Source organism: Rhinopithecus roxellana, chromosome 11, assembly GCF_007565055.1.
Source record: "Rhinopithecus roxellana isolate Shanxi Qingling chromosome 11, ASM756505v1, whole genome shotgun sequence".
Classification (NCBI taxonomy): domain Eukaryota; kingdom Metazoa; phylum Chordata; class Mammalia; order Primates; family Cercopithecidae; genus Rhinopithecus; species Rhinopithecus roxellana.
Window position 1 is genome coordinate 37,667,468 of NC_044559.1, and position 26,353 is coordinate 37,693,820.

At 44.8% G+C, this 26,353-nt stretch overlaps 1 protein-coding gene across 1 annotated transcript; it reads left to right on the forward strand.

Annotated features, from left to right (window-relative positions):
* The first annotated feature begins 1,495 nt into the window (after window positions 1-1,495).
* LOC104682318 (pancreatic lipase-related protein 2) lies at window positions 1,496-26,136 on the forward strand. The gene is given in 14 exon segments (XM_010388895.2): window positions 1,496-1,575; window positions 1,897-1,945; window positions 4,509-4,663; window positions 6,819-6,923; window positions 6,925-6,945; window positions 7,735-7,869; window positions 8,632-8,743; window positions 10,899-11,018; window positions 12,493-12,612; window positions 15,742-15,860; window positions 17,772-17,901; window positions 19,354-19,465; window positions 23,101-23,268; window positions 26,027-26,136. Coding segments are annotated over 14 exon segments (1,413 nt in total). The 5' UTR covers window positions 1,496-1,572; the 3' UTR covers window positions 26,091-26,136.
* The last annotated feature ends 217 nt before the right edge of the window (window positions 26,137-26,353 follow it).

Sequence of the window (26,353 nt, forward strand, 5' to 3'; positions counted from 1 at the left end):
GATCTCCTGACCTCGTGATCCACCTGCCTCGGCCTCCCAAAAGTGTTGGTATTACAGGTGTGAGCCACCGCACCCGGCCTGAAAATGTTTTATATCTTGATCTGGGGAATATACATAGGAGTATATATTTGTCAAAACTCACTAAACTGTACTTATATTTTCAACTTAAGATGTATGCACTTTGGTGTGTCTAAATTACATGCCCATTTAAAACATGGCGGGTGGCACCTGGTTATTCACCCAGGTTCTTCTGTAGCAGTGAAGAAAAGAAAATATCTTCCCTTATCTCCAGGTCGAGGTATAGTCTGTGCAGATCAGAAATACTTTTAAAACAAGCTGCAGGCCGGGCGCGGTGGCTCAAGCCTGTAATCCCAGCACTTTGGGAGGCCGAGGCGGGCGGATCACGAGGTCAGGAGATCGAGACCATCCCGGCTAACACGGTGAAACCCCGTCTCCTAAAAAATATAAAAAATTAGCCGGGCAAGGTGGCGGGCGTCTGTAGTCCCAGCTACTCGGGAGGCTGAGGCAGGAGAATGGCGTAAACCCGGGAGATGGAGCTTGCAGTGAGCCGAGATCCGGCCACTGCACTCCAGCCTGGGTGACAGAGCGAGACTCCGTCTCAAAAAAAAAAAAAAAAAAAAAAAAACTGCATTATTTATAAACAAAGTTGTATTTGAACAGTGTTCATGTTCATTTTATTCTTTTTTTATTTTTTATTTTTGAGATGGAATCTCTGTCCCCTAGGCTGGAGCACAGTGGCGCGATCTCGGCTCACTCACTGCAAGCTCCACCTCCCGGGTTCAAGCCATTCTCCTGCCTCGGTCTCCTGAGTACTTGGGACTATAGGCACCTGCCACCACGCCCGGTTAATTTTTTGTATTTTTAGTAGAGACGGGGTTTCACCGCATTAGCCAGGACGGTCTCCATCTCCTGACCTCGTGATCTGCCCACCTCGGCCTTCCAAAGTGCTGGGATTACAGGCGTGAGCCACCGCACCCGGCCTCATTTTATTCTTTGGAGCTTCGTCTGTGAGGTTGCCTTCATTTTTGTTCTCTGTCTAGATTCTCTAATAGGTAAGGTAGTTCTCCACCTACTCCATCCCCAAAGTAAGCAAGGTGTGTGTCTTCAAAAACAGTCAGTTCCACTGAGCAGCAAGTCTCCTGACTTCCTAGCCCTGCACAGTCTGTCAAGAGCAATAGGACAACACAGTGGGTTTGGGGGTTCATGTGTCAAAAGGGATTTTGTTCCAGAGGTGCTATGTACGGCATGATGTTTCCCTGTTACCACTTTGGGGACACAATCTCTTGGCAACTAAACCTGTAAACTCAGATTAACTGAGCTCTTTCCCTTCTCCAAAGCTGGTTTTCCTGTCCTTGAATCTCGCTTTATAAACATTGCTGCTCCTGGGGCTGAGCTGGTTTTATGTGTTCATGATAAGTTAGGTTCAAAGCACCCACGTGCAGTGCCTTATCTATCCTGCCCCGGCCTTTCCTCTAAGGAGTCCAAAGGATAAAGCCTGGCTATAAAAGGCCACAGCCAACCTGCTGGGCTACGTGGAAGCTCTGGTGCAGCATGGTAAGTCAGGGCCCCATGTGGGCAGGGGATTTGGCAGGGCGGGGGCAGCCCAGGCTACAAGAGGGGCATGGCCCAGAGGCAGGGAAGCCGCTACAGTGGAGTCCCTGAGTCCAGGATCCTAGCGTGCTGCTGTCTCCCTGTGCACTGGGAGGACTCAGCCTTCAGGGTCCCCACCTCAAGGGAGAGGCCTGTGGGGCCCGGGGTTGCTGGGTGTCTGTTCCACTCACTGTCCGTGTGACCGGGGCTCCTGACTCAGCTGGGTCCTGCCCCTGCCAGCCTCACTGTGCACGTGGGTCTGAGTGTCTGTTTCCATCCATGTAGATGCTGCCCCCTTGGACCCTCGGCCTTCTCCTGCTGGCCACAGTCAGAGGTGAGGATGCTGTCACCATTCCTTTAGGGAGAAAGTGACATGCCTGGGCTGACCTTTGGTAAGGCAGCTAGAGGTATATTAATAATTATTATAATGATTATAAAGAGCATTATCGTTACTTAGAGAAAACAATTGTGCCACTCAGAGAATGTTGACTCTCAGGCAGACACAGGACAATGTGCTGGACACGGGAGTATCTCTGGTAACCCTCCTCCTTGGCCCCCTTCTTCCTGCAAAGGCTTTTATGACTGGGATAAGTGGAGGGTGTGGTGTTCCCACTGGGTCCCAATGCCCTTGTCCCTGCCTGCAGACCAAAGCCATGTGGATGTGCCCCCTCCCAAGAAAGCCCAGTCTTGCCAGGCAAGCCTGCCTTTCTGCCATCATGCCCACGTGTCCTCTTCTCAGAGTCACCGTTTCTGTCTCTCCAATTTGTTCCCCTCACCTGGTTCTGTCCAGAGGAGATACAGATATTCAAGTTCTACTCATCCTAAAACACAAATCACCTCCCTTTCTTTTGGAGCCCCCTGAGCCCCAGCCTGCTGACTTCCCATCTGCCTACGCCTTCACAGGCGTGTTCCTCTGGGAGCCGTTCCCTCTCTGTGGGGGCTGCTTCACCTCCTCTCCTGCCAGAACACCTCACTGCCCAATTTGGCCCCCCGAGCCCTGCTGTAGCAGGCATGGTCTCCTTGGGTCCCTGTGGGGGCTTTCTTCTGCCTTGTGACCCTTCCGCCTTGTCTTCTCAACCCCGCCAGCCCACTCTTGGCCTCTCCTTCCAACCTGGCCATGATTTGAGACCGGGCTGCAGACAGCGGAGCCTGGGGTGGGTGCGACTGCTCCTCCAGCCATACAACCCCTCTTCATATCCTTTGCTGACCTGCAGCCTCCTCCTGCCCCAAAGGTGGACATTCCCCAAGGCTCACGCCAGGCTCTCTCCTCATCTCTTTCCTCCTGGGGCCTTCCCTCTTGCCCAGCTTCTGGTCCTCCCGAGTTGCAAGAAACCCTATCAGGGCCAAGCCTCAAGCCTCACTCTCACTGCCCCCAGCCTCCTCAGGCTCTTCCGCTTCTCAGCCCCCTGTACTCGAGTCCCAGAAAAACAGGACTGCCTGTGGAAGCACAGCACTGCCACTGCCACCACCACCTCCCCTCACCCTCACCAACTCACACCTTCCAACGCTTTCCTGCTCTCCCCTTAAGAGAGCCCAAATGTCTTGCATTCGAGCCCATTCATTTAACCAGCTACCTTTCCCCTGGGGCAAACATTGCTTGAGCCTCCTAGAGTCCACCTCCAAGCGTGCACCCTCTTCCTGGAATGAATTCAACGCCATCGGCATTGCTTCCCTATTAGAGCTCCTCTCTTTCTGGACAGAGTTCATATCTCGTTTATCTTTGTGTCCCCTCGAGTTCGAGCTTCATTCCCAGTTAAACTTCTTGGGTTCAAATCCTGCCTCCACCACTAGCCGTGACCTCGGGTAGCTTACCTTGTCTCTCTGTGCCTTGGTTTCCTCAGCAGTAAAATGGAGATAATACTGATTCCATATTTGTGTTTTCAGGCTTAAATGATAGTATACCAGTAAAGTACTAACATGGTATCTGGCACATAGTAAACAAGTATTAACTATTATGAGTTTTTTTAATGATTCATCAATATTTGGCATCATCAGTACAGGAGTTGAGGAAGCATAAGAGAAAGGACCCATTGTAATCCTTTGGGTTGGAATTATGTCACCTTTAGTGACCGTATCCTGTGATCATGTTTATGTCATGGGCACAGAAAGTACTCTCGGACTTAGATGTGGTTATTTGGATCATGGATTACATGTACTGAGTTTCTGCCATACGTAGTGTGATACACAAATCATTCCTGTTCTTAAGAAACTTATCTTTTCAAAGCAAAAGGGAAAATATGAAACGGCAGAGAATCATTTGAAAAAATATGCGTAAAAGAATGACTTGAAGACACGTGAATTGGTGTGGGCACGGCCTATGCTGTATGTAATAGAGATGGCAAAACAAAGTAGCAACTCTGTGCTACAGCGTTTGTAGGCACTTGATAAATACTCACTATTGGATGCTTACATGTAAAAGGCCAGCTGCAAGAGGTGGTTTTAAGGCAGCAGTTTGTATTAGGTTGGTGCAAAAGTAACTGCGGTTTTTGCCATTGAAAGCAATGGCAAAAACCGCAGTTACTTTTGCACCAACCTATACATCAGCAGTTCCCCAATTTGCCTAATGGTAAGGGGCACTTACTGAATATAATGTTTCCAGGACCCTACCCCAGACCTTCTGAATCAGAATCTCTGAGGGAGGGACTTATGAATGTGTATATGCAATACACCTATTCCCTACACTGTCCCCTGTCCCCACCTGCCCTTCCCACCCCGCCATGCTGCAGCCCCCAGGTGATTCTTATCATCCCAGAAGTTTGGGAAATGTTGATGGCAAAGATAAAGACCAGCACTGGCCTTAGCCAAACCTGGGCTCTGTTCTGCAGAGTTTTCCTGTATGGATATGACATTGCTTCTTTCCAGAAGTTCACACATGTCCTGTTTGTGGCTCACCCTAGGAAAAGAGATCTGCTATGGACAACTTGGCTGCTTTTCTGATGAAAAACCATGGGCAGGAATCCTTCAGCGACCTATAAAATTACTTCCCTGGTCCCCCAAGGACATTGACACCCGCTTTCTTCTGTACACAAATGAAAATCCAAACGACTTCCAAGTAAGAGTGGGCATGTAAACGCTGCATGGTGGGTATATTTGGGCTGCCACAGTGGAGTCTTTGCATGGCTGTCTAGGGCATACGTCACTGCCTTGGAATTTTCTAGAAATTAGATTCTAGACATAGAATCCAATGCGTAGCTCTCAGGATCATAAATGCCTGAGTATCTGATGAAATCTACTGATGCCTAACCAAGAAACTTACACATTCACACACACTGGTACAGAGAATTTCAGCGGCTACCCCAGCATAAATGCCCTGTTTCCTGGGAGGAAGGGACTATGAGTAGCATCTATGGAGAAGCCCAGACCTGGTGTAGCCACTGGAAAGTCTGTCTCATTTCTACACAGGAGAGCAGAGGGAGTGAAGCCTTTTGGGCATTGGGGGTGGGGGCAGGTGTACATCCTTCCTGAAGAGCTAGAAGACAGGTAGGGGAGAGGGGACATGTAACCACAATAGAGAAAAGATGAGGTCCTCTGGAGCAACCTCCAGTTTGCAGCAGGTCTGCCCAGCAGAAGCAGATCAGACGTGCTCCAGGGTGTCAGAAGTGACCAGGAGACAGTTTCAAGGAAGACATTGCTGAGAATCCAGCAGCTCACAGCTCTGGTCCCTGACAGAGTTTAGGGAGCCAGGTGTCTGTCTCTAGGTTTCTGAGGTCACCCACTGTGGGACTCTATGTGACAGCCCAGCTTTCTTAGTGCTGCCAGCCCAGAGTCAGCCTGGACATGGTTACTGTGCTATTTTTATTTTGTGATCCTTCTTCTGGTGTCTCCTCTGTAGGGGTTGGTGGAAGGGTGTCCGAGCAGCCCATGGTAATTTAGAAGTGCGTTCGAAAGTCTCACAGTTCCACTGAACTGAATTTGCCCCCACGCTTAAGCTTCTGGTCCAGGGGTTCCTCACCTTTCCTGTGCCAGGAACCTCTTTCACCACCTGGGAGAAGCCTAAAGACCCCTTCTTAGGTCATTGGTTTTTTTTGTTTTGTTGTTGCTGGTTTTTTTTTTTTTTTTTTTTTTTTTTTTTGAGACAGAGTCTCGCTCCGTCACCCAGGCTGGAGTGCAGTACCGTGATCTCGGCTCACTGCAAGCTCTGCCTTCCGGGTTCATGCCATTCTCCCGCCTCAGCCTCCTGAGTAGCTGGGACTACAGGCGCCTGCCACCGTGCCTGGCTAATTTTACTTTTGCATTTTCAGTAGAGGCGGGGTTTCACTGTGTTAACCAGGATGATCTCGATCTCCTGATCTTGTGATCTGCCCGCCTCAGCCTCCGAAAGTGCTGGGATTACAGGCGTGAGCGACCATGCCTGGCCAGGTCAATGTTTTTAAATGCAAAAACAAAACATATTGGATTACAAAAGAAATGAATTATATTGAAAAATAATTGGCCGGATGCGGTGGCTCAAGCCTGTAATCCCAGCACTTTGGGAGGCCGAGACGGGCGGATCACGAGGTCAGGAGATCGAGACCACCCTGACTAACACGATGAAACCCCGTCTCTACTAAAAAGAAATACAAAAAACTAGCCAGGCGAGGTGGCGGGCGCCTGTAGTCCCAGCTACTCCGGGGGCTGAGGCAGGAGAATGGCGTAAACCTGGGAGGCGGAGCTTGCAGTGAGCTGAGATCCGGCCACTACACTCCAGCCTGGGCAACACATTGAGACTCCGTCTCAAAAAAAAAAAAATAATAATAATAATAATTACCAAAACATTTAAACATATAAATATGTGATATATTCATACATGTGCTTTTTATATCTCACTAAATAACAAGATCTAGCGGTTGGCCTAATAACTACTATAATTTACAATATTTATGAGTACAAATGATATTTTTAGATATCTGCAGTAATTATATTATGACCTGAAAATACCTGTGACTGCTACCGGGGACAGAGTCACAGGTGTTGCTAATACCACTGTGGTTTATTGTCTAGTTTTGTGATTAACTGAAATACTAGATATGGATTAAGGATTAATTAAAACAGAGAGTCCGTGAACTTGGACTTTTTGAATTCTATCCACAACCCCAGGTCAGGAGCTCCTTCTAGTCCGACCCAACTTCGTGGGCGTTGAAGCTATGATATCGGTTCTGAAACTGGCTGTAATAGGCTTGTGGCTTGGAAAGGCCAACATTCAAATTAATCTTTTTAAATTAAACTAGCTAATCACTGGCACAGAACCAGACACCATTGAAGCTTCAAACTTCCAACTGGACCGCAAGACACGCTTCATCATCCATGGCTTCTTAGACAAGGGGGAGGACAGCCTGGCCGTCGGACATGTGCAAGGTGGGGCCCCACCACTTGGCCACTCCCTGGTGAGACCAGCACCCAACACACAGATTCAAACACTGCACCCCCAGTTTCCCTTAGACCAGGAAAGGAAATACTTCAGAGAGAGATGGGTCCTTTTTAACACCATCGAGCAAAGCCCAGTTCCCAAGGGCATCCATTGCCAAAGTCTCCCTACCTACCAATTTCTAGCCAACAATCTCCTATGAGGCTGAAGACACCCAGAGTTCAGTCAAAAAGTCTCGAGGTAGAGACTGCAGCAAACTACTGGGCATTTATCCTTGATGACGTATGCAAAACCCCTTTGTGATGTTAAAAAACACTTAAATTTTACCCTCTAAAGCACCGCTATCCAATAGAATGTTCTGCAGTGATGATGGTGTTCTATATATGCACTGTCCAAATCAGAAGCCACTGGCCATGTGTGTTATTCAGCACTTGAAATGTGGCTGGTGCAACCAGGAGATGAATTTGACATGTAATTGAGTAGTAGTCTGTTCACATCTGACTTAGTAAGTGGTCTTTTTAACCTGGTTGTGTTCCTAACGATGTGTGAGACCTTAGACACGTCACTTACCCATTCTGGGGTTCAGTTTCCATATCTGTTAAGTGGGTATTAGCATGTCCAGTCCATAGCACTGCAGTGAGGGTGCCGTCATGGCAGGTATAGGAATATCAAAACTCTGGCATGGGCTAGGTGTTTGACAGATGTGAATGCCTATCTGTGGGGTATGCAACTGGGGGCTGTTTATAAATTGATTTATCTCCCTTGTTTGTCTTCCCCAGAAAATGTTTGAAGTGGAGAAGGTGAACTGCATCTGTGTGGACTGGAGGCACGGGTCCCGGGCAATGTACACCCAAGCTGTGCAAAACATTCGGGTCGTGGGGGCGGAGACAGCTTTCTTAATACAAACACTGTCGGTAAAACCCTGCCTGGGCCCTGTCCTGTGGGTAGGGGTCAGAGAGAGGGGAAGGGAGGCACCACGTGGCGCGGAGAGGCAGCCTGGGGACCCATGGGCATGGGTAGGGGCCAGCAGCCAGTAGCCTAGGTTGTAATCAAGAAGGACCATTCCCAAGATGAAAACCTTCCTCTTTGCCTGCTGTCCTGAAGACACCTTGCCCCATCACTGTCTAGCTATGGGGCCTGAGGCAAACTAAGCCTCGGTTTCCGCTTTTGAAATAGAGCTTCCTTGCAGGCTGTTCTGCAGGGGTCAGAGAGCAGTCTGGGCTGCCCAGCAGCTCCCAGTGCAGAGTTTTCATCCACGGCCAACCCACGAGGGAAGGCCCTGGACCTTTCGGCAGGATCTATGGGGCGGGGCAGGGCGGGGCGGGGCAGAGATAGGGCCCACTCTACCCGCGCTCTCCCAGACAGGCCATACCCCAAGCAGGGACGAGGGAAGAGAACTGGGAGTGGGGTGGTCCGGGGCGGCAGGCCGTGTGCCTCGCCCGCCCAGGTGGCCTGCAGTTGGCGTGGTGGCCGCTGGTCAGCACTGTTGCCGTGCGCACGAGCCGGCCCGCGGGACTCTCAGGCTGCAGATGGCGAGCGGGGTCGCCCTGCCCCAGGCGGCGTGCTCAAGCCGTGGGGATCGAGTTTCGAGCCCGGGTCCTGCCCCCATCCCTGGCAGGGCCCGGAGCCCGGTCCCCACACGGTGCTGTGGTTCCTGACGCGCTATCCCTCTGCAGACGCAGCTGGGGTACGGCCCTGAGGACGTGCATCTCATCGGCCACAGCCTGGGCGCGCACACGGCCGCGGAGGCGGGCAGGAGGCTGGGGGGCCGCGTGGGCAGAATCACAGGTAGGGATCGCGGGGTTCCGGGCCGGAGTCCCAGGCCCCCGGGTGTGCACGGTGAAGGGCACCCCTGCTGGTCTTTCCAAGGGCGCCCCTGCTGGTCCTCCGGGGTACCGATTTTTTGTGATGACGGGTCTTAAATTTAAAAATAATTTTCCATAATGTGTATTAGAAAATAGATAATTAAAAATAAAAATGCATTCATTGTTTTTCACACCTGTAATCCCAGCACTTTCGTAGGCTGAGGCGGGAGAATCGCTTGAGGCCAGGAGTTCGAGACCAATTTGGCAACATGGTGAAACCTTATCTCTACAAAAAATTTTTAAAGTTAGCCAGGCGTGATGGCTATCGCCTGTAGTCCCAGCTACTCGAGAGGCCCAGGTGGGAGGACTGCTTGAGCCTACGTGTTCCAGGCTGCAGGGAGCTGTGATAGCCCCACTGCACTCCACCCTGGGTAATAGAGGGAGACCGTATCTCAGAAAAAGAAAGAAAAGAGAAAGAAAGGAGGAAAGAAAAGAAGGGAAGGAGGAAAGGAAAGAAAGAAAGGAGGAAAGAAAGAAAGGAGGGAAGGAAGGAAGGAAGGAAGGAAGGAAGGAAGGAAGGAAGGAAGGAAGGAAGGAAGGAAGGAAGGAAGGAAGGAGAAAGAAAGAGAGAGGGAAAGAAAGAAAGAAAGAGAGAAAGAGAAAAGAAAAGAAGCGAGGCTGGGTGCGGTGGTTCACGCCTGTAATCCCAGCACTTAGGGAAGCCAAGGCGGGTGGATTATGAGGTCAGGAGATCGAGACCATCCTGGCTAACAAGGTGAAACCCCGTCTCTACTAAAAATACAAAAAATTAGCCAAGCGTGGTGGGGGGCACCTGTAGTCCCAGCTACTCGAGAGGCTGAGGCAGGAGAATGGCATGAACCCGGGAGGCGGAGCTTGCAGTGAGCTGAGACCGTGCCACTGCACTCCAGCCTGGGCTACAGAGTGAGATCTCAAAGAAAAGAGAAAGATTTAACTAGCACATTAAATCCATGACTTAAGGACTATTATTTTCAGAGTATGGCAAAGTAAAAGAAAAAATGTGAGATGGTTTTAAAAATTCATCAGTTCCACATAATTGTTTGAATGTCTTTACTGTGCCAGGCAAAGACAGAAAATGCAAATGCACACTGAGACCCGCCATATAGAAGGTGCTCAGTAAATACTGAATGGATGAATGAAGCACTAAACTGAATGCATACAAGGCAAAGACACAAATAACTATTTATTTTGTGCAGCCAAATCAGTGTTTAACTTCTCTAAACAGTTCACATCAACATTTAATGAACGTCCCTTTGCCCAAGGCACTGGGTGAAGGATGAGGGGGTATTGGTTTGTGTTTATGTAGAATTTTGCAGTTTGCGAAGTCCCTTCTCTTACATCTTTTCATGAGGGTTTCACAATGACCCTCTAAGGTAGGTGGTTGTCATTATTCCTACTTTTCCGATAAGGACACAGAAGCTCAGAGAGGACAGACATTTGACCTGCAGCAGAACTAGGCCAAGAATAGAGGCCTCCTCCTCCCATGCTGTTTCTCTCTGAAGATGACCTGGGCACAGCCCCTGCCACAGGAAATCCACTGTCTAGTCCAGGAGGCAGACAACTAAGTAGGCAAATAAAAATCAAAGCAGCTTGCAAAATAATACAATGTGGATGGAATGGGCTGAGAAAGGAGAGGGGTTAGATTTTCCATTTAACCATGAGGAGGTGGTGTGTGAGCTGGGTTTGGAGGAGAAAGATTTAGATAAAGGAGGAATGTGGGAAAGGGCACAGCAGGCTGGAGAATGGCATGAGTCACACAAACGAGTAGATGCGTGCAACTGGGTAAGGCCTGGGGTCTTGCAGTCTCTGAGAGCGGTAGCCAGATGGTAACATGTGAGGACAAAAAGAAAAAGGGAAAGGAGGGGTGTACGGAGGCTACCCAGATCCTTCATGGAGCCAGGCACTGGGGATTTCTGAATGTTCATCCACAGGCAATGACCCCATTCCCAGCCTTTCTGTCCCAGACTCTCTCTCCCAGGCAGACCAAGAGCTGCAGACCCAACCCCCAGAACCATAGCTGCTGAGGTAGGAGCTCAGTCTACCAGTACTGGGTTTAAATCCCAGTTCTTAGAGTTCAGCCTGCCTACCTTCTCTTTCAGGGCTGGATCCAGCAGAGCCTTGCTTCCAGGGTGCGCCTGAGGAGGTTCGGTTGGACCCATCCGACGCCATGTTTGTGGATGTGATTCACACAGATTCTGCTCCCATAGTTCCTTCCCTAGGTGAGTTCCTCAGTCCCATCTCCTGCTGACCTGTGCTACAGCTAATGACATTGGGTCCAGATATCCCCTCTCACACACACATACACAGACAGCAGGGGAGGTCATTTGAAATAGCTACAGGAATGGCTTGGGCACCAACCAGTCAAAATGGGTACCAGTCCCAAATAAATAGCTAGTACAATGCCAGTGGAATCCGCCTGCAGTCCTGGGTTAAACAAAAACCCTTCTGTAGTCTATGAAAGGTTGTCAATCAATCTTCAAACTCTGCATCCTTCCCCAATCTACGAGTAACTAATGTGGCGGAAGTATTTATTCTTAAAACTTGACCTGTACTTGCAAAATACGAAGTTAATTTTTGAATATTTTTCTTACTACTTCAGTCGAAGCTTTGGTTACACTTTGTTTTGTTGGAGACTTTATCCCTTTATTTAATTCTTCTAAAATCAGTGTTCTTTTTTCAATATTTTCTTACATAGCCACTCATGAAACTTGCCAATAAAGGGTATGTTTTTGATGATGATGATGATGTTATCACTTACTTAGTGTTTACTATGTGCTACACTGAACATTTTGCATACATTAGCTCATTAATTCTGTAACACTCTAAAAAGTGGGGTTTATTATCACCATTACATGGCTGAGGAACTGAGGCTCAATTAGGTTATTAGGCTAATTGTCCCAGATCACAAAATCTGTAAGTAAAACCAGGATTTGATCATGGGTTCATGCGCTTTGAAAGCCAAAGATCCTAGCCATATGCTATGACTCACAATATAACATTATGTAGTCTCCACATAATAATATAATGTAGACATCAAAATTTTAAAATGAGTAAAGTAATACAAATTGCACCAGTCTTGATATGTCTACTGGTGCCTAATGGTACTAGGGCATATCAATATGATCCAGGACTTTCTTTTTTTTTTTTTTGAGACGGAGTCTCGCTCTGTCGCCCAGGCTGGAGCGCAGTGGCCGGATCTCAGCACACTGCAAGCTCCGCCTCCCGGGTTTACGCCATTCTCCTGCCTCAGCCTCCTGAGTAGCTGGGACTACAGGTGCCCGCCACCTCGCCCGGCTAGTTTTTTGTATTTTTTTTTAGTAGAGACGGGGTTTCACCGTGTTAGCCAGGATGGTCTCAATCTCCGGACCTCGTGATCCGCCCGTCTCGGCCTCCCAAAGTGCTGGGATTACAGGCTTGAGCCACCGCTCCCGGCCTTATCCAGGACTTTCTGAGACACACAGATACACATCTGTGTCTCACTTACCCAGAGCCCAGCCTCCCCCTCATCGCACTTCCTCTGCCCTCTCCTTCCTCCTCATCTTGCCAAGCACCCATCTCTGAGAACTTTCTGCAGAGCTAGAGGCAGTGGTAACTGTGATGAAGGGAGAATTTGCCAAAAAGGGTCTTGCCCCGTCCACAACCTAACTTTGGGACCACTCACCTCGCCGCTTATCTCTGCTTCAAATGTTTTAGGTTTTGGAATGAGCCAAAAGGTGGGCCATCTGGATTTCTTTCCAAATGGAGGAGAGGAAATGCCCGGGTGTCAGAAAAATATGCTTTCAACCATTATTGATATCGATGGAATATGGGAAGGTATGTAAATTAAAGAAGTAAGACAGTAATTGCTCTGTTTGGGGAGAAAGTCGAATGTATGGGCTGGCCTTCATAATGCTGCCATTTGCCACCGTTTATGGAGTGTTGTGAAAATGTGCCAGGCATTTTCACAATAATGCTGTGAGATGGTTACTCTGATTAGCCCCAGTTTGCAGATCTAAAAACTAAGGATCAGAAAAAGTATATAACTCAATTGGGCATGGTGGCTCATGCCTATAATCCCAGCACTTTGGGAGGCTAAGGCAGGCAGATCACTTGAGGTCAGGAGTTCGAGGACAACCTGACCAACATAGCGAAACCCCATCTCTACTAAAAATATAAAAATTAGTTGAACGTGATGGCATGCGCCTGTATTCCTAGCTACTCGGGAGGCTAAGACATGAGAGTCACTTGAACCCAGGAGGTGGAGGTTGCGGTGAGCCGAGATAGCACCACTGCACCAGCCTGGGTGACAGAGTGAGACTATCTCAAAAAAAAAAAAAAAAAAAAAATTGCATAGCTTATCCAAGACCACTCTATATCTAAGCCCAATTTCTAACTATAAAGCCCTGATCTCATGCCCCAGCCTGTGTATCTGCCTGTTGTCAGGATCCTGGGATAGCGGCTTGGCTGGCATGTTGGCTCTGGCTTTGACCACCCATCCTACCTGCAGCGCTTGCTCCTTGAAGAACTGCAGGGCATAGGCCAAGATTTGAAGGCCTTGACTTGCTTGTCTTGCTTGCTGGTTGCTGTTGTTAGGTGCTAGAAATGGAAGGGGACTTCGCTGAGAAGAAGACAAAGGAGCGATGTGCTCTGTGGGTTTGGGGTGCACGTGTAGGAGGGGGGCCTGGAGGTCTGAGAGACCCGTGGTGGCTGCTGGCCACTGTGTACATTTCTGTTCATCTGAGAGAGCAGGCCCATGCCCCGCCATTAGGTGACCTCATTGCCCCATCTGATGTGCTGCCCCTTGCTCTGGCCTTTTTCGATTCCTGTTTCTCCTCCCCTGACACCAGGCTTCACTCTCCTCTCTGAAAAGGGAGGTTTTGGGCCTGTAATCGTTTTACTCTTTATTTTTCTGAGCTAGGAGCTCCCCAAGGCCGAGGACTGTGTTTTGCACATTTCAGACACTCCAGTACCCTGCTCAGGGCCTCGTCCAAAGCAGGCATGAAGTGTACTTTTACATTGAGTTGAGTAGCTTTGTGTGGCATTTTAATATTCCACGTGCTTAATGTCAAAGAGTAGAGTCAACAAAGCAACCGCCAGCATCCACCAGCACATAAACGGAGCTTTTGTCCCCTCAGGTAACTCCTGGGGAGATGTGACCATTCCAGGCTCCCTGAAAGTGCACCAGAGTCACAATAATAGCTGCCACCTCCCACAAACGATGAGCAGGGCACACATAATAGGAATGAGCCCAGGTTTAATTAGAGAGGCAATTTCGAGTGAACCAGCCCATGAGCACTGGAGTGTTTCTATTGTGTCAAGCTCCGAGTCACCCAGGCACTGGGCACTGAGGAATAATTAAATCCATTTCTCCTCCATTATGGGGTCCCAGGGCAGCAATTTTGCATGAAAGAAACAATTAAGTTTGAAACAGGTGCTGTTGTCGGGTGATGAGCGCTGACGTGGGCACAGGGAATCTGGCTTCAGCTGGAAGTCACTGGGCTGAGGGCCGGGAGCCGTGGACAACGAAGCCACCTTGGTCACAAAGGGAAGTGTTCCTTTTTCAGTGGGTGGCGATAAAGCCCTGCAGACCCCCCAGGAGTGGTCCACAAGTGTGCCAGGGTCACTGTGCATTTCCATGGGAAGTTTTCTACCAAGGAGCCAGAGAAATGAAAAAAACACATTTCCATACTTCTTCGAAAGGAAAGGATAATAAATAAAATGCAGTGAGAGAGTGGCCGGAGGTCATGGTCACCTTGCCGTCACCGCTTTTACCTTGTGCCTTGCATAGCAAAGAGGAAGAATCAAAAAGCCTGGTTGATGGGGAAGTCCTGCCCAGTGTGTCTGGGGTCCTCACAGAGATAGGACGTGGTCTGCAGCAGCATTGGATGGGCCGGCACGGTAACTGTTTTTAAGATGGGGATGTGCTGCCCCCACTCATGCATGCGAAGGTTTTCAGCTACAAGTGGAGGTACTGGCTTCTTATGAAAAATCAGAGGACCAGACAATTTGGGGCTTTGAACATGTAACACCTGGCTAGACTATGCAGGGTTAGAGGGGCCGTTTTACAGCTATTACTATCTTCTCTTAGTCTCTCTCTCTCTCTATACATATATATTATATACATACACATAATATATATATTATAGTGTATGTGTGTATATATACTATAGTGTGTGTGTGCATATATATATACCCTCTCTATGTCTCTCTCCTCTGTCTCTGCATTTCTCCTCTCTCTTTCTGCCTCGCCTCTGTCTCTCTATCTATCCTCTCTGTCTGTCTTTCTGAATCTGTCTTTCTCATCCTATCTCTTTTTGTGTCTTTTTTTCTCTCTCCATTTCTCTCTGTCTCTGTCTCTCTCTCTCTCCCCCTCCACCAACTCTCTGTCCCTCCCTGACTCTCTGTCTCTCTCTCCCCTACACCAACTCTCTGTCTCTCTCGGACTCTCTCTCTTTCTCTCCCCCTCAACTCTCTCTGTCTCTCTCTGATTCTCTGTCTCTGTCTCTCTGTCTTCCTTTACCAACTCTCTGTCTCTCTCTCTCCCCCTACCAACTGTCTCTCTGATTCTCTCTTACTCTCTCTCTCCCCCACCAACTCTCTGTCTCTCTCTGACTCTCTCTCTCCCCTACCAATTGCCTCTGTCTGCCTCTCTCTCCCTCTCTGTCACTTTCTGTGTCTCTCTCTCCCCTACCACCCCACCCTACTCCTGGCCCCCAGCCCTCCTCATTCATTTGTGTTACGTGCCTGGCCCCTGGAAGAATGGACAAAGGTGCTTATCAGGACATGTCACTCCTCCACAGTCACCTAGCCCTGAGTAGGTCCCTCCTCAGCAGATGTCCCAAGGTATTCAGGAGCCGACACCCATCGGTGAAATGTGCAGGTGATTCCTCCTTACTCAGAATGGATTGTTCACACTTAAAAGTGAAAGGCCTCCTTTGAGCTCCCAGGGTCTTTGTTTTTCAGGAATTAGTAACTTTGCAGCTTGCAATCACCTACGAAGCTTCGAGTATTACTCAAGCAGCATCCTCAACCCCGATGGCTTCCTGGGCTATCCCTGTGCCTCCTACAGTGAGTTTCAGGAGGTAGGTTACCCCAGGAGGCTGAGGAAGATGTTGGTGGCTCTGTTTGGGGTGTTTTTGTGTTCCTGTGGCTTAGAACGGAACAAAGAGATGTAACTCTGCAACTAATGAAAGGAGGTAATGGAAATTCTGCGCCTCACAAAGCTATCCTCCCCCAGGCAGCAGGTTGGGCTAGAGGGGGAAGGCACAGACCTGACTGTGGTGGGCCCTTACTAGGGTCCCCAGTTGTTCATTTAGAAAAATTTCCAATTTACAAAGAAGGTGAAAGAAGACTAATGATGAATACTATACACCTATCACTTAGATGCACTAATTGCTAACATTTTATATGTGTGTATGTATACTTTTTTCTAAATTATGTGAAAGTAAATTAAAGACACTATGACACGTTACTTAGAAAAACTTTAGCCTCCATCTCTTAAAAACAAGATCCTTCTCCTATAGAATAACATTCAAGAAATGTATCTTTGATACACTAATATTTTCTAATATACAGTACATATTCAAGCTTCTCCAGTTATCCAAATAATGCCCTCTAGAGCTATGTCTGTTTACCTGCCTTCTTTCTTTCCTTCCCTTCTTCTTTTTTTCTTGCATTGCAATTATTTTGTTGTCTCTTTAGTCTCTTTTAATCAAGAACAGCTTCCCATTTTTTCTTGGTCTTTGAAGACTTGCCACTTATGAGGATTTCAGACCAGGTATTTGGCAGAATATCCCACTCTCTGAAATTGTTTGATTTTTTAGGGGGTGCTTCAATGGGTAGTAGCAGGTCCTTGTCAGTGTATTAAAACTAAAGACATTCATTTAATTTTCATTCGTTATTGATGACATAAATTCATTCACTATTTGATGACTTGAACTTTAATTACTTGGTTAAGATGTTTAAACTCACATTTTGTCCTTCAAAACTAATTTTAACCTTGACATTCTTGGGTTGAACTGAGGTCAAAAGGACATCATATTTGATCTCCAAGGTCTGTGAGTGTTCAGTGAGAAGCCTTCACTGTGCTAGTTCTTGCTGGGTCATGGATAGCAACGTGGCCTCTAGTACTTGTCTTATTTCCTCCAAATCACAAAAGAGCTCTACACACCATGCATTTTGGATGTAGCGTGAGGCCAAAGAGCAGATGACGATGACACTGTGGCATAAAGCAATCAAATCCCTTATTCGAAGACAGCAAATTGCCTCCTCTGGGCCTAATTACAGAACTATCATTTGAGAAACAACAAATAAGAATGAACAAGTCTGGAGAAATAATTCACATTAAAGTGAAAATGGTCCTGGATCTTCCCTTCCTCACTTCTTTTGAAATAACTTGTTATCTCTCCTATTTACTTCTCCCTAAATATATTGTATTGCATTCCCCATTCATGTTTTAATTTTACTGCTTCCTGGATGTGACTTGTTTTCTCAACTATACTCCAAGTTTTCAAGGCACTTATTTGGATACTCTGCAGGGCCTAGCACAATTCTATGCACAATTCCAAGGATGGAAGCATGGATGCATGGGTGCATGGGTAGATAGATGCAGGAATGCATGGATCAGTGGATAAGTAGGATAATGGATGACTCATGGATGCATGGATGCATGGGTAGGTAGATGCAGTAATGCATGAGTCAGTGGATAGAAGGGAGAATGGATGGACACATGGATGCATGGGTGCATGGGTAAATAGATACAGAAATGGATGGATTAGTGGATAGGTATGAGAATGGATGGATGGGTAGATGAGAGGATGAATGGGGGATGGATGGGTAGATGGATGGTTGCGTAGGTAAATGAAAGGTGGGTGGTTGGGTGGGTGATGGGTAGATAGGTAGATAGACATAGGAAGGAAGATGAATTGACTGATTAAGTGAGTGAGTCAAAGGTCTATCACTAACAGACACATTATGTTTTTTTTTCCCACTAGAATAACTGTTTCCCTTGTCCAGCTGGAGGATGCCCCAAAATGGGGCACTATGCTGACAAATTTGAAGGGAAAACCAGTGCTGTGGAACAAACCTTTTTCCTGAACACAGGAGAGAGTGGTAACTTTACTAGTAAGTTTCCATTTTACTCACTTCAAATTCTTGCAGATAATTTTAAAAAGTGTGCCAGCCTTATTAGTCAGTATCCTTGGTAATGATGGATAGAAACTTAACTACAACAAGCTTAAGTTGTAATGAAAGGACAGTGAAATGGAATTTGTGTTGGGTCTCACCCCTCTAACCAATACTCCTGACCAGCAGAGAAAAGTATAATGATTGGCCCAGGCTGGGTCACATGTTCACCCACCCCTGGTGTAGGAAGGATGCATCAATTAACAGAAGAGGGCAATGTGAAAGTCACTGTAAGTCAAGAAGTCACTGCAGTCATGACTATTATATTGGTCCTCCTATATACACACACACACTTTGTGGTGATGTCATTTTGCCCTGTTTCTTATTTTAAAAGTACAAGACAGAAAAATTATCAAGATTCATTTACTATGAATAATATCATATAATGGCTGGAAAGAAGAGCAGTTATTTTCTAAGGGAGTTTCAAATTTAAAAATTTATATCAGTACCTTACAAAACACTTTTCACATAACAGTATTTCCTGTAATCCTCAAAATATTTATCATAAAAGATAACAGTTTGGCTGTATCTATAAAATTTTGTATGCACATTCCTTTAACCCAGTAACTTCACTTCTCAGAATATACCATAGAGAAATACTTGCATGTGTGCATAAGATGATGTGTTCAAGCATGCTCGCTCTTTGTTTTTAAGAGCAAAAGGTTGAGGGGAAAATCTAAATGTCTGCCAGTTGGTAAATGACTAAATACTATAGATTAAATACTACATGTAGCCATTAAAAAGAAGGTTATACTTCTGCATACTGAAGAGAGAAAACCTCTAAGGTGTATTAAGTAAGAAGGCAAGTGACAAAACAACATGCAATACACCCAGTGTCTTCATTTTTCAGACTGCTGTAACGTAGTACCATAGACTGGGTGGCTTATAAATAGTAGAAACGTATTTCTCACAGTTCTGGAGGATGGAAATCCAAGACCATGGTGCCAGCACGATCAGGTTCTGCTGCACATTGCTGTCTTCTTGTTGTATACTCCCACATGGTGGAAAAAGGACAAGAGAGCTCTCTGGGGTCACTTTTATGAGGTTACTGATCCCATTCTTGTGGGCTCTTACCCACATGAATTCAGTCCATTGTACTATGTATCAGTCAAAATACACATGTGCAGTATCAGCTGCCCTTCATTCATCAAGAGCACATACCTTGCTGTGTTCCTAAGGGACTGTGCCGAACCATAATATTTACTGACCCCTGAGTCCCTCGCTCCCACCTAGAACCTTACCCCCTTAATTCCTGGGCCCCAGGAATTCAATTAAGTCACAGTCCTCTTACCTCTTACCCCTGGAGGATTCACAGCTTGGAACAATAATGTTTTCATAGATTATTTTTTCAATAAGATGAGTTCATTAAATGGGTTGTATTTCTCTGGACAGGTTGGAGATATAAGGTATCAGTCACACTTTCTGGAAAAGAGGAAGTGAATGGGTACATCAGGATTGCTTTGTATGGAAGTAATGGAAACTCAAAACAATATGAGATTTTCAAGTAAGTTCACTAGTAATGCGAAATGATCATACTTTCCATAATAGATTATTCCAAATCGACTGAGTATAAAGTGCTTTATGGATCTAGGCATCTATTATACAGAACCATTGAATCCTAGGATGTGAGCTGGAAGAAAGTTTCAGTGTCTAGTTTAATCATCCCATTTTACATATGAGAAGAGTGAGGCCCAGAGAGAGGGAACTCACTATTTAAAATGAGTCATGTGCTAACTCCTTTTGGAATGTCAGTCATCTGACTAGATTGTTTTTTTCTTTTTTTGTTATTTTATTTTAGATTCAGGGGGTACATGTGCAGATTCATTACATGGGTATATTGTATAATGGTGAGGTCTGGACTTCTAGTGAACCTATTACCCAAACGGTGAACATTGCACCCAATGGATAAATTTTTAACCCTTATCCCCATCCCAACCTCTCTCCTTTTGGAGTTCCTGGTGTCTATTCTTTCCAGCTTTATGTCCATGTGTACCCATTGTTTATAAGTGAGAACATGCAGTATTTGATTTTCTGTTTCTGAGTTATTTTGCTGAAGATAATGGCCTTCAGCTTCATCCATGTAGCTACAAAGGACATGATTTCATTCTTTTTATATCTACATAGTATTTTATGTTGTCTATATGCCAAATTTTATTGATCCAATCAACAACTGATGGACACTTAGGTTGATTCCATGACTTTGCTATTGTGAATATTGCTGTGATTAACATACAAGTGCAGGATTTTTCTGATAAACTATTTCTTTTCCTTTGGGTAGATACCCAGTAGTGCAATTGCTGGGTCAAAATGAAGTTATATTTTTCTATCAAGTTATTTGAGAAATCTTCATACTGTTTTCCATAGGGGTTGAACTAATTGACATCCCTACCAACAATGTGTAAGCATTCCCTTTTCTCCATATCCTTGCCAACATCTGTTATTTTTTTGACTTTTTAATAATAGTCATTCTGACTGGTATGAGATAGTATCTCACTGTGGTTTTAATTTGCATTTCTCTGATGATTAGTGATGTTGAGAGTTTTTTATGTGTTTGCTTGAGGCTTGTATGGCTTTTGAGAAGTTCTTTGCCCACTTTTTAATGGGGTTATTCGTTTTTTTCTTGTTGATTTGAGTTCCTTATAGATTCTGGATATTAATCTTTTGTCAGATGAGTAGTTTGTAATATTTTCTCCCATTCTGTAGTTTGTCTGTATACTCCATTGATTGCTTCTTTTAATGTGCAGAAACTCTTTAGTTTAATTCAGTCACATTTGTCTATTCTTGTTTTTGCTGCATTTGCTTTGAGGTCTTAGTCATAACTTCTTTACTTTTTTCTGTTTTCCTTTTTCTTTTTTTTTTGAAATGGAGTTTCACTCTTGTTGCCCAGGCTGGAGTGCAATGGCAAGATCTTGGATCTCGGCTCACTACAACCTCCACCTCCTGGGTACAAACGATTCTCCTGCCTCAACCTCCCATGTAACTGGGGTTACAGGAGCCTGCCACCACACCTGGCTAATTTTTTTGCATTTTTAGTAGAGATGGGGTTTCACCATGTTGACCAAGCTGGTCTCAAACTCCTTTCCTCAGGTGATCCACCCGCCTTACCTAGGCCAATGTACAGGAGTTTTATCCTATGTTTTCTTCTAGAATTTTTATAGTTTCAGGTCTCACATTTAAGTCTTTCACCCATTTTGAGTTAATTTTTGTATATGGTGAAGAATAGGGGTCCAGTTTTATTCTTCTGCCTATGGGTAGCCAGTTATCCTAGCACCATTTGTTGATTAGGTTTATTCAATAACCCTTTCCTCCTTGTTTATTCTTGTTAACTTTGTCAAAGATCAGTTAGCTGTAGATATGTGGCTTTATTTCTGGATTCTCTATTCTGTTCCAATGATATATGATATATGTGTCTATTTTTGTACCAGTACCATACTGTTTTGGTTACTGTAGCCTTGTAGTATAGTTTGAAGTCAGGTAATGTTATACCACTGGCTTTGTTGTTTTTGCTTAGATTGCTTTGGTTTTTGGGGCTCTTTCTTGTTCATATTCTAAAATATGAATTTTAGAATTGTTCTAATTCTGTAAAAAATGGCATTGTTAATCTGATAGGAATTGTGTTGAATCTGTAGATCAGTTTAATGATATTGATTCTTCCTATCCATAAGCATGGGATGTTTTTCCATTTGTTCGTGTCATCTACAATTTCTTTCATCAGTGTTTTATAGTGCCCCCTGTAGAGGTTATTCACCTCCTTGGCTAAATGTATTCCTAGGTATATTTTGTGTTTGTGGCCATTGTATATGAGATTGAGTTCTTGATTTGGTTCTCAGATTGAGCATTTTTGGTGTAGAGAAATGTAACTGATTTTTGTGCATTAATTTGTATTCTGAAACTTTACTAAAGTGATTTATCAGGCCTAGCAGACTTTTGGGGGAATTGTTAGGATTTTCTAGGTATAAAATCATGTCATCAGTAAACAGAGATAAGTAGACTTCCTCTTTTCCAGTTGGTTGCCTTTTATTTCTTTCTCTTGCCTGATTGCTCTGGCTAGGACTTACAGTACTGTGTTGAATAGGAGTAATGAGAGTGGACATCCTTGTCTAGTCCCAGTTCTTAGGGTGAATGCTTTCAACTTTTCTCCATTCGATATAGTGTTAGCTGTGGGATCGTCATATATGGCTTTTATTATTTTGAGGTATGTTTCTTTGATGTCTAGTTAGTTGAGGGCTTTTTATCATGAAGGGACATTAAATTTTATTAAAAGCTTTTTCTGCATCTATTGAGATTATTATATATTTTTCGTTTTTGATTCTGTTTATATGTTGAATCACGTTTGTTGATTTGCATATGTAGAACCATCCTTGCATTTCTGGAATAAAACCCACTTGATTGTGATGAATTACCTTTTTAACATGCTGTTGGATTTGGTTTGCTAGCATTTTGTTGGGGATTTTTGTGTCTGTGTTCATCAGGGATATTGCCTATAGTTTCCTTTCTGACTTGGGTTTTGCAAATATCAAAATCTCTTCAGGCAAGGCACGTCCGTATGGCATATAACCAACACACACCCCATCCTCACACACATAGGTATACACATGAAGCCTGTGGCCATCTCATTCATGTTGTGTAGCCTCAGCATCTGGCCTTTGCTGGGCATATGAGGTGCTTGGTAAATATGTGTTAGATGAATGCATAACCTGTGCAATAAAGTTAGGTTCTGTTTTTGCACTAACTTTTACATAAAAATGTTTGTGTTGAATTAAATGTCCTTGACAAATTCCTGTAATACACATGAGATGCTAACAAATGGCATCTGCTGAACCACATGCATCTTTAAACATAAGACATTGCCCCAAATGGTCCTGTAGCAAACTTTAGACCATTAATATGCCACCCCAAATATTTGACTTAGCTGTAGATAAAAACTAAAACAGTGGAAATCTGGAGTCGAATATTTTTTAAAGGTGTGTTCTGCACAAATACTTTTATGTTATGGCAGCCCCTGGATGTGTATGAAGTCATTCGAGGTGTTTGCAGAAAACCAACAACAGCAACTATTGTTTAGAGAAGTGATAGATTGCGATCATCTTATGTATTCATATATCCAGCTGATATAACATTTTATGTCCATATTTTCAGAGGATCCCTCAAACCAGATGCAAGTCACATGTGTGCTATTGATGTGGATCTCAATGTTGGCAAAATACAGAAAGTTAAGTTCCTCTGGAACAGCCATGTGATAAATCTATTTGAGCCCAAACTGGGGGCTTCCCATATCACAGTGCAAAGTGGTGAAGATGGGACCGAGTATGTATTTTTTATTGCATCTAAGTTTGGTTATTTATATTTACATATTGATCTATCTGTCTATGCATTCATTCATCCAATTGCCCACCTACTCATCTATGTACCCATCTACTCATCCATTCATCTACCCATCTATCCATTTCTCTATCCTTTTAATCACTTACCCACTTACCCATTCACTTATTCCTCTACCCATCCACCCAGACACCTATCTCGTCATTCTTCTGGCCCTCCAGCCATTCTTTGATCTTCCCATCCATCCATTCATCTTCCCAGGTGTTCATCTCAACTCTACATCCATCCATCTGATTTACTTTGAAAAACCAAAATTGTTTTCCTTAGGCAAAATTCAACTTGGCAGGGGCAAGGCATGTAGGCACAGATAGGCACAGATTCAAGAAACAGGCAAATATGAATGACTGTTTTATCTCAAACAATAAGGAAAGCGCTTGGGAAGCACATAGGGGAAATCTCTGAGTTAATTCCAGTTGATGTACAGTTACTAATGTAAACAGGTTTGTTTGGAGACTATAGCATTAGAGGGATACATACTGTGTTAGGAATCTGGCTCATAATGACAAGTTCTTCCATTCTGAGAGAATAGAATCCTACTTAGTAGGCATTGGGAGAGAACATAACTGTTTTTAAAATATGGAAAGAATGACACCTCAAAAGAGGATAATTAAAAAACAATGGGATATTAGAGAATAAAGGAAACATAAATGTCGACTCTCAACTGCTCTCATTTTAAGATGAGGAAGTAAGATTTGGAAAGTCAAGTAACTTGTCTAAGGTCATGTAGGGAATCTAAAGGGAAAAATACTGGACTTTAGAATGTTTTCAAAACACACACCAAGACTTTGCTCAGCTGCATGACTTAACTTTGCTGGCTGTAAAAGTGGCAATAATCCCAATTGCTCAGTGTATTATTGGAAGGATCAGATGTCACAGTCAACGGGCCATCACTTTGTGTACAGTAGACCCCCTTACCTGTGGGGATGGGTGATATGCTCCAAGACCCCAGTTGGATGCCTGAAACCTCAGATAGTACCAAATCCTACATATACTATGGGTTTTTTTTCCTATTCATACATACTATATGAATAGGAAATATGCTGGACAAAGGGACAATTCATGTCCTGGGTGGGACAGAGCCGAACAGAGCAAGATTTTATCATGCTACTCAGAATGATGTGCAATTTAAGACTTACAAATTGTTTGTTTCTAAAATTTCCCATTTCCTATTATGGGATCTCAGTTGACCATGGGTAACTGAAACCATGGAAAGCAAAACTGCAGATAATGGGGGGCTACTATACTCAGTTGTGAGGCACAACAAGGACTGGGACTTAGGTCTTCTGACAGCCCATCCAGGGTTCTTTCTACTGTGCCCATCAATTCAGCCAGCTGGATGTGAAACTGAGAAGTCCATATGGTCTGGCAGTGCAATGCAATGTGAAAATGTCTGGATTTCTCAGTATTTAAGTGGGGGTGGAGTTCCTGTTTTAAGTACAATATAGAACACATGCTGTATAATCCAAACACCAGAGTCCCCAACCCACATGAGGTCTCTCTCATCAAGAAGCTACATTCTGAAGCTAAACCTGGAGGGAAGGCTAGCTTGGCCACACTGTTCCCCTTGCATCAAAGACACCTGCAAGAGAAGGAAGAGGCTGGAAGTGGCCAGCTTCTCATGCTTGGTGCTTGCTCCAACCTGACTTGGTTAGTTTCTCAGAACTAATAACCCTCTAGGATCTTTTTTTATTTTTAAGAAATTTTATTGAAACATAATTCCCATAAAACACAATTCACCCATTTAAAGTGTGCAATTTAATGGCTTTTAGAATATTCACAGAGTTGTGCAACTATCACCACAATGTTAGAATATTTTCATCACCCTAAAAAGAAACCCCATACCTGTTAGCCATCATTTCTCAACCCGCACATCCCTTTTCCTCAGCCCTAGGCATCCACTAATTTACTCTGTGTCTCTGTAGGTTTTCGTATTCTGGACGTTTCATGTAAATAGAGTCATACAGTGTATAGTCCTTCATGACTGGCTTCCTTCATTTAGCATGACGTTTTCAAGGTTCATTCATGTAGCATGTATCAGTACTTCATTCTTTTTTATTGCCAAATACTATTCTATTATATGACTATGCCACATTTTATGTATTCATTTATCAGTTGGTCATTTGGGTTGTCTCTACTTGGGGGCTATTATGAATAATGCTGCTTTGAAATTATGTACAAGATTTTGTTTTCATCCTCTTGGGTATATACCTAGGAGTGGAACTGCTTGGCCGTGTGATAACTCTGTTTAAACTTTAGAGGAACTGCCAAACTGTTTCCAAAGTGGCTGCCACATTTTACATTCCCAGAGCAGTGTATGAGGGGTCCTCTCTGACCTTAATTTGACAGAGAAAGTCCCTCTGAGCTGGCTGGGGCACTGTTGGTCCCTGGAACTCATTGCTAGACCCAAAGAGGCAGTCCCATCAGAGACCCCTCAGTTTTGCAGTTTGCAAAGCTTCAGTTTGACATGGCTGATTCACTTTCCACCCATTCGGAGCTCGTCCGGGAGAGGGGTGCTCTTTGAGCAGGTTTAGTTAGTAAGAATTACTTGGACTCTGCCTGGCAAAGCAGAACTTTTCGGTCAAGGGGAGCTGAATGCAGGGGGTTGCCCAAATGCTGTTTACTCATCTGAAGTCACATTTCCACAAGCAAAAGAGCCTCATGCTGACAATGTTTTCCTCCACAGGTATAACTTTTGCAGCAGTGACACTGTGGAAGAAAACGTTTTGCAATCTCTTGACCCTTGTTGAAAACATGGTGTGGCTATTGAGGTAATAAAATTTTTAATGCACTCAGTTTGAGGGTGAGCTGTTAGTTTGACATTCTCTACTTTCTGGGTTCACATTTCAAAAATGATTTGGGGGACTGGAGTCAAGTTTGCCACAGGTGACACCTGGAACTTCTCACCCACTTACCTCTGCCACCGTCTCTCTCTTTCCAGGCACTTTAGGTGGCCTTTCTAATGGATTTTATTTCCTTCGACAATGGACTTCTGTCCTATTTGTAAAGGTCA